Source organism: Hyposmocoma kahamanoa, unplaced genomic scaffold, assembly GCF_003589595.1.
Source record: "Hyposmocoma kahamanoa isolate Upper Pololo Valley unplaced genomic scaffold, ASM358959v1 93, whole genome shotgun sequence".
NCBI classification, from domain to species: domain Eukaryota; kingdom Metazoa; phylum Arthropoda; class Insecta; order Lepidoptera; family Cosmopterigidae; genus Hyposmocoma; species Hyposmocoma kahamanoa.
The window spans coordinates 25,381,006-25,390,144 of NW_020654810.1; the positions used below are offsets into that span (position 1 = coordinate 25,381,006).

Genomic DNA, 9,139 nt, shown 5'->3' on the forward strand with positions numbered 1-9,139 from the left:
AGTGATGACTAGGACCACTTTACGTAATTATATACCATAATTTATTTATTCACATTGTACAACTTACAATAATTGTAACAATAAGTAAACATGTAGGTGAGCCATAGTCAATATGGGTTGAGCCAATCACCGCCCAAAAGCAAGCTGCGTAATTTCGATCATAGCGCTTCGGGCGGTGACGACCGTCTCCAAGTAGTAACCAGCCAATGTCAGAAATTTCGATCCAGAGTTACTGAACACGCCAGTATCATTAATCCAATTCAGAGATCCTATCAAGGCTAAAGCCGCGTAGAATGGTGTCCGCCTCAGTGCCTCCGTGCGAATTAGATGTAGAGCGAACAGGGGGTGTCGAAACTGGCGTAGAACGTACCGTAATTCACATTGAATTTACTTTCCATTACAAACTCATTTATACCAGAACTCCTCAGCAATATTGTTCACGTCATGCTTGACACTTACGATTTTAACTCTGTACTCAACTCTATGCCGCTTAGAATAACAACAACCCAAAGTTAAAAAACGTGAAATACTTATATGTCCTTATGATTGCAGGTAGCTATTAAAATTCCAGCCAAGTGCTTAAATTCTCTTTGATTCCAGCTAGGAAGCAAGCAATTTTCCGTAAGCATAAATTGCTTACCGCGTAACCGGTTTTGAAAGTTAAGGATACTGGTGAAATTACAGGCACATGGGATTATCTCAGGGTGATGGGTGCAGTGGCAGTGCCTTTCAGATCTTTGTGATGCTCTGTGTGGCACTGTATCCATTGTGGACTTATTCGTCTCGTCACCGGGGATCAAAATCGTTTGTACCATTTAGTCGGTCCAATTTCACAATTTAATTATCTACCACGAGCCCATTTGCATTATTTAAAGAACTCGTCGATGATGTTCGCATCGATTATTTTTGTAATAGCGTTCATAAGTTAAAAACTAATATAGTCAATGACTAGTGTGGTTGATACGGTGATTGTTGTGTTCTTGTAGGTGCCATAATTGGTCGGTGGTGGTACCTAACTCTACATCATTCATGTGTGGAAGCAATCACGTGCAAGTGAAAAGGTTCTACATATGAACGCCCATCTTTGAGAGTAGAATTGTTTTGTGAAATTAATGTACAGTATCGAGTGAGAGCTTTGGTTTTCGCGATTGTTACACATAGGAAATGAAACTATTTTTCCGTCAACCGTCACCATGGGACCTGTAAAGGGCCCGAAACGTCGGTTCGTTTGAAAAAACAAATATACGCGATTTAAATCCGGAAAAATAGTTTCATTTCTTAATGTACAGTACTTGAAATTATGAAAATGTCTTCGTGTTTTATCAATCGAAGCGTTTTACCTTGAGCGTATGTAGATTTGAACTTATAGGACAACCATTAACGGTAATTCCACTTATTAATAAATTACACCGTGGTCTACTTACCCGAGTAACATGTTTAATTTCGGCTGCAACATTATTTAAATAATAAACAGCTATTATAGGTCGTAGTGAAGCTACGAAACGCATTGTCTTTTTTTCGAGTCTCACATAAACATAAATGTATTATGACTTAGGTGGTACACATATGTGGTATCTCTTCAATATACTTACAAATTGAACCCAAGAATGTAGTATACAAACGAACAAATAATGATATTATATGAACAGGAATAAGTGCTGTAATTAATCACGCGCCTTTAAAGGTACAGAATGCCTTCTCATTCTCAGTAAGCTGGAGTGTAGCGTGGAACACAAGCTGTTGTCCACTGCTGCGTGAACTTTTATTTATGTATATAGTATAATAAATAAATGCTTTAACATTTCGTCTAAGGTAACCATATGAAAACTTTCACAACAACTCGTCTATTCCTGCTTATAATAGCAAAGGAACCGTGAACGTATTTATGCAGGCGTCTACACACAAAACTTGAAGATCGAGATCTTTACGCTAGAGAGTGCAACGGACGAAACGAGCCTTAGCGAGCTGTATGCGCATTCTAATAATAACGTTATATCTAAAACTAAATCAACTTTACGAAGGTAATTTGTATGAGAGTAGCGAGCAAGCATTTAACCACACTCTCGTTTGATAGTAATCGAGAATGGAGTAGGCTTGCCTTCGCATTTTGCGTTCATACTCGACTTTAGAAGGCCCAAATTATATTTTTAGGGAAACAGATCAATATGTAATTAATTCCATCCTAACTGCCCCCATCAGGGCAGAAGAAGCAAAATGTTTCGTACGGCTTATGGTTCGACAACAACAACATATGAGCGAGACTCCAGCCCCGAATGTTCCCCGAAAACTAAAAAGGGATGATGCAGTCAGTTCGGGCAATTCCAAATCACATTCGCCGATAACCATCGGGTAGAATACTTGCAAACAATTTGCAAACAGGCAAATCCGTATTGGTTAACAAACCGTTTATTAGGAAATATTCGGACTGGCCTTAAAACTAACGGCGGATATTAAATAAGAATAAGTATGTATTATTCTTCTTTCGAAACTAGTTGGATGACCAAATCGTTTTAGGGCAAACACAGAATAGTAATAAAAGCTAAACAAATGTTTTTGCAACGAAAACGAAATACAAAGACAAATCGCCGACTAGTTGGCCAAGTTTTATTAATATTTATAATTTCAGTACAGAGTACTAGAAAACCGACCTCCAAAGTTCGTGGAATGACATCTATTTACCAAGTTTTATTGAAATTGGTTACCGGAAAGTGCGCAAAGCCAGATTCATCTCCTAGTTCGCTACTATACGGGACTTAACACAGGAGATAATACAATTCGGTGCTCACTGCTTAAAGTATATTTAGAGAAAAGCCCTTAAATTGGAGCATAACAAAATCAACCATTAAAATAACTGCTCCTTATAATAAAATTTAGGCGTTATTTATTAATAAAAATGAGGCTTCATGCGTGAACTTATATGGGACCACTGAGGTACTCTTTCCAACAAAAAAAGAATCATCAAAATCGGTTCACAAATTTCGAGTTATCGCGTCGAATTGAGAACCTCCTCCTTTTTGAAGTCGGTTAAAAACATAACAAAAATCGATATTTTAGCTGTAATTTTAGGTTGCTCCCTCATCTTGACAAAGTACCAATGCAACAGATCCAAAAACATGATGATGAAAAGTAAATGTGTAAAGACTTAGTCAATTATTCTGATATAATACCTTCTTTTTAAATTTTCCAAAATATTGACAAGTTAAAATAAATATATAATAAAGTTGTACAGAATGTGGCTAAACTAAATTGCGTGATGGCTACAGAAGCCTATCACACGACACACTCTTGGCCGGTATGTATTTGTGCCTGTTGATGTACGCGCACGCTCCATTTTTTGTGCATATTATGCTATTTGGACTTGTGTGAACACATAACACGCCTTACCCAAGTAGTCTACTCTTGGGAAGTCAGTATGAAACAAACACCCATAAATAGCACATGTATAAATAAAATAAATAATAAATAAATAACGCACACACTCAACATAGCCCCGTGCTAGGTAAACCCTGTGTCGCGGGTGCCATGGACACACACATAGACAACCACACAAATTACACCCAAACTCACGAGAGAAATAAATGTAAGCCATACAAACATTTCTCCCGGCCCGGGAATCGAACCTGGGACCTCTGCGTGGCATGGTAACCGTTCGGCCACGGAGGCAGTTATATGTATGTATATGATATTAAATTTTTTGTTTTATGAAATTGCTCCACTAGTTTTTTATAATTATTAATACAACGATCGAACCAGAGCGTCTTCAGCATACTAGGCCCTCTCCCAACTAAGCTACGGAACGCACCAGCAGATGTTTGTTTTTGGTTTTTAACGACTTTTTCGCCGTAGCGCCACCTGTATAAAATCTATGAAAGTCTTTCTACACTTAGCCAAGTACCTTTACAGCTACGAGCAGCTGACTAAAGATGTCGCTTTAATCATTGTGATATAAATAAGTAAATAATAATAATAATAAATCTTTACACCATAGGTCCATAGTTTGTTAGTTAGCAACCTTATACTATATTAGTAACAAATCACTGTATGGTGAATTTATGGTGTGTTATATATGAAGTGTACATTAAAGTTTTCAAAATCGAGATATGAAAATATTCAAAATACATAATATAAAATTCATGTGCTATGATCGGGGAATCATGTCGTCCTGCTATTACCCTTAGGATGGGACTGGAACTACCCCGTAGTCTGCAGAGCAGCGAGGCCGTTATCTTTCGCATGATGGCAATAAAATCATCTATATTAGCCTGCGTAAACATGCTGACGCACTGCAGAATCGGGGCAGCCCCAGCAACAGCTTAGGCATTGTTGTACTGAATTCGCAGCGCGCCGAGGACCCGCTGCGTGTGCTTGATCCACAGGGTGCACGTGTAGAACACCTGACAGTAGGCTCTAAACAATGTTAGTATAACAGGGACACTACAGCGCGCAAATCTGCGGGCCAACATATTACAGCGATATGAAGTTTATTGAGTAGGTATAACAATGTTTTCCTATAATATATAATGCACACGTATAGTTACCATTAATAACCAAGAATAATCTAACGGTTTACCTATTATTAAGCCTTAGGCTCAACTCACACTCGCGCAGAGTCGAAGCGTCGCGACGCGTCATGTTTTTCGCCTACAGCATATTCATCTCTATTTTCCCATTATTAAGGTACAAATTTGTGTTTTGCAAATATGGAATCGAGAGTCGACGCGCGACGACGTCCCTTGGGCGCCGTGAGGCGTCAGACGCCGACCACACTGTGATCCCGGCGCACTAATGCGAGCGTGGTCACGTATCGTCGCGCGTCGCCAGGAGGTGTAGTTGAAAAAGAAGACGCGACGCGACGCTTCGACTCTGCGCCAGTGTGAGTTGAGCCTTAGAGTTAATGTTCTATAATTTAAGTTTTCCAATTTTAAATGTAGTTAGCAGGAGTAGAGCTCCTTGTGAAAGAGTTCGTCCAGGGAAGTACTGCCACCTTATCTGTTTCTGTCGCCAAGCAGTAATCTGAGCTTTGCTGTGATACGGTTTAAAAGGGTAAGGGTGCTGGTGAAATTACAGGCACACGAACTTGTCAACTATGTTTCATGGTATGGGGGTTTCCGTCAGATTTTTGCGATTGAAAGGTCTGCGACTGCAACTGCACGACTTGTTCGTCCCGTCACTTGGTGGTCATAAAAAATAAATAAAAAGGTTTGGTGAACTAAAAAAGATTTCTTGGCCCCAGTCATAAATGACACACAGTTCATATTTCAAGTGAAACTTTATTTTGTACTCAATATTTCTTTCGTTTAACGTTGTCTTCTGTCGCACTATCGTCGGACTTTTCACGTTTAATGTCGTCGTATCGAAAAGAAAAATCTTCCTTAGCTCTGTCATTGTTGTGTTTGCGTTTTCTTTCATGATGCTTGCCATTTTCAGACTTTCTGCGACGATCTTTACATCTATTTGTAGGATTCGAATTTGGTTCACTTCTTTCATTATCGTAGTCCCTACTAGAGAAATAATATTCTTTGTAATGCAGCCTTTGTCTGTCCTTATACTTGCTATCATTTCGATATTTAGATTTGGACTGTTCGCAGCTTTTGCCTTGGTAACTCTTACTACTATGACCTGTAGAAAACTCCTCTGGTTCCTTTTTTATTTCGCGGTCTAATTTGTACTCGTAACTTTCGGGTTTCGATTGCCTATGATCATCTCTGTCTTGCTTGTGACGGCGTTTATGTTTAATATCGTCATGTCTCTTTCTATCCTCAAAACTGTCATTTCTATATCTGTTATCATAGTGTTCTCTTCTACTGTCCTGATGCTTATGGTTTGGTCGTTCGGAAAAAATGTCTTTAGAATTTCTTGTATATCTGTTATCCACATACACGTGGTTTGTGCTCTTTGATATTTCTTTTCGATATGAAGAATTGTTTTTAGTCAACGTCGTATTTGTAACTCCCTGGTATTTAGTGGTATCGTGATTGTCATAATTTACGCAATTTTCTGATAGTTTATTGGATTGATTTACATCTAGTGCTTCGCAGTAAAAATCCATCTGCAATTGAAAATCATCACTTTCAACTTAAATAGGTCAAGACAACTTTTTGTCCAATATCGTGGTTAGTCGTGGTAAAAATATTATGATAAAATTATGTAAGCAGCCCATAGTACCTGAGTTTTAATGACATCGCGAAGCACATCCGAGTACTTGCTGGTCCGCGCAGCGGTGCGGTACTTTGTGCGGCGTCGCTTCATGTCGCGCAGCTCCGCCAGCACCTCCACGCGAGACCTCTCGCGCGCCGGTGTCACGTCGTCGCCACTGTGGGAACATTTATTACGAAAAAGTCAGCTTCAGAAACTAAATTTCAATAAAACGACAGAAAAGGTGATGGACAAATAAAAAATAACAACCGAAATGTGGTTATAGCAATATGGGACGTCCAGTATTGAAATTGGTACACATTATCGTAAAAGTTGCGGGCCATGGATGGGTAAGGCTAGCGCTAAATCGTGGCATGCACCACGGTTGTGGATGACGATGATGATGGCAGAAAATACGACAGAAAGTACGTTATAAATCAATTTTGTCAATTTCCAACAAATATAAAAATATAACATAAGAAGTGGATAGATGTACCCTGGGAGAGTGAAGTCAGACAGTTGATGCACAGTCGGCGCGACGTTAGCGACGGCGTCGTGAATTGCCCGCCGCTCATCCGCCGTGAAGGAACTCTGCAGTCTCTCCAATGTAAGTGGCTGAACATCCTCGATTCCTGCTCCTTTGAAGTGGTTAAGGAACCTTCTTGGTTACATAGTTTTAGGCGCAAAAGGCAAAAAAAAAATGAAAATAACGATATGTTAAGTCAAGTAAGAACGATAATACAGATCCCGAAATAATAATATTAAATAAATTACATTGCACCATAGTGTCTTAAAAAGTAATAAACAGCTTAATTAAGCTTTCAAAGGATACATCAAAGGATACACATTTCCAAAGTCACAAAAACTGGAAAAAGTGTAATAAATTAATGACTGTTACCTCACACTTGCAATATACATAATTATAAAAATTAAAGAAAACTTTTATACCTCTTTTAAATAATGGGTCACATTTTGCTGCATTTTCTATTATTTGGTTAATGTCTTCTTTACCTGAAAGCAAGATTCCACATAACTGGTCGTAAACAACAAACATTTGATGTGTATGGTTTATGTATTTCAAAATGGACTTAACAAGTTGTTCATAAACTCAAACAAGTATTATTTTAGTTTGTTACTAAGTGCTACACACTTGGTTTACATTAATATATTACACAAAGTTAATACACATTATAAAAATAATTGTGATGACCTCAGTGACCTGTCTTCGTGCTAGTTGAAGAAGTCCCAAGTTCGATTCCCAGTAGGGCCAATTTAAGAAGTGAAGAGTAAGTTTGTCTAAATTGGTTTGGTATGCATGTTCTGGGTAGTATCCCAGAGTAAATTTTTGTTGTTCTGGTGCTCATAGTGCAGGTAATTTTCTAGTTTGCGACAAGGAAATTGGTGTGGTTGCCTAACACAATTATACAGTTCCAGGATCACATTATGAGACAACCGAGAAATCTGTCATTCATCTTACAGACACACAGTATCCTTAACGATTTTGGTACTGTAGTGTCCCAGAGCCACATGGAGTCTCTTACACGCAGATGCATTTTGATCCACCATTTAAAAAAACATAAAATTTTTTTTTAAAACATTGCCAGTGGTTATTCTCCCATTACATAGACTATAAAATACAAAGCAAACAAACCATGTCATTGTAAAAGAAAAACCTACTAAGTTTAACAAGTGTAGAAGCATTGTCATCAGGTGGATCTGGCAGTAGCCTATGTTCTTGAGTATAGCCATAACTGTTCAATAGGCACCTGGCTTCATGGCTACCCTTTAAGGTCTGCGGCACTCTGTGACTCGCATTGTACCTGCATGCTGCTAGAGGAGTACTCTGAAAATAACACATCAAGTAAGTGCTTTTCTATACAAGGAATCGCCGACGGATTACTGTAAAACTGTGTTTCATATTATACAAGTAATTACACGGAAGCACGGCGAAGTGTTTTTAGGAATTGCGTCAAATGTTAGTCAAACCTCAATGAAGAAAAGATGTACACTCATGTGTGCACTGATTCAATAATTATATCACTAATAAAATATCACTAATCTTATTGTTGGAAAACGGTAAACAAACAAACCTCCAAAAGACGTTTTCTATCCCACTGTAAGCTTTGCAGAATCATCGTCACTTCTTTGTCAACATCCTCGATATAGGCTTCTATCTGTGACAAATATTTTACCCTCGCCTCCATGGTTCTCTTATCGTAAAAGTGAAAGGCAAAAAACAAGCTTATTCGGTGTCCCGATTTCGTAATACGCACAAATTAGTGAGGTGTTTAATACAGTAATACAGTCTTAGAAGATGGAAAAAATTATAACATTATAATAAAGTAAGGACAAGATCTGTGAACAGAGTTTATCCATTGACATTTAACAGCTGATCAGTGTTGCCAGATTTTTGTGAAGTTAATTCGCCGATTTATGTATGTTAAGTAGCCGATATTCGCCCAAGTTATAAAATCCCTAAAAATCAAGAAAAATAATTTTACAATTGTGTTTGCTGCCGGACACACGTCGAAATACTCATCAAGCCCACAAATGAGTCCATTCTCCACAAAATCCCCAATAAAATTACTAATTCTCCAGATATTTTATTAAGAAGCCTAAAATAGCCTTTTCTTATTTCCGAAGCCGAGTCGCCGACCACTGTTTTAATCGCCGCGCGACCTCTCGAAGTAGCTTAAATGGCGAAAAGTCGTCTAATTTGGCAACAGTGCAGCTGATTTTTGGAGCTTCTTTTTTTTTCTTTCGTTCCGCATGGAACATGCGAAGGTCAGAGACCATATTATAGTTTCTTTTTTTCTTCTGTACAAAATATTTAAATCTCGCTTTTCTTCTAGGTGGCTTTTAGGTAAACAAGTTTATTTCTTTATTTCATGCTAAATAACACTGCAAAAGACATTTCTAAATGTAGATGAGCTTCGAAATTATATTTTTCCAATTTTTCAAATATATCGGGAATATTTTTCTGGAAAAATTTCCACCATTTGAA

General features: G+C 38.1%; 1 protein-coding gene across 1 annotated transcript; it reads right to left on the reverse strand.

Moving 5' to 3' along the window:
* Positions 1-5,281: 5,281 nt before the first annotated feature.
* Positions 5,282-8,480, reverse strand: LOC113237288 (U11/U12 small nuclear ribonucleoprotein 48 kDa protein-like). The gene is made up of 6 exons (XM_026473678.1): positions 8,226-8,480; positions 7,813-7,978; positions 7,084-7,146; positions 6,632-6,773; positions 6,166-6,313; positions 5,282-6,049 (listed from the first exon to the last, which is right to left on the reverse strand). The coding sequence occupies exons 1-6, from the start codon at positions 8,337-8,339 to the stop codon at positions 5,282-5,284; spliced, it is 1,401 nt and encodes a 466-aa protein (XP_026329463.1). The 5' UTR covers positions 8,340-8,480.
* Between the last annotated feature and the right edge of the window lie 659 nt (positions 8,481-9,139).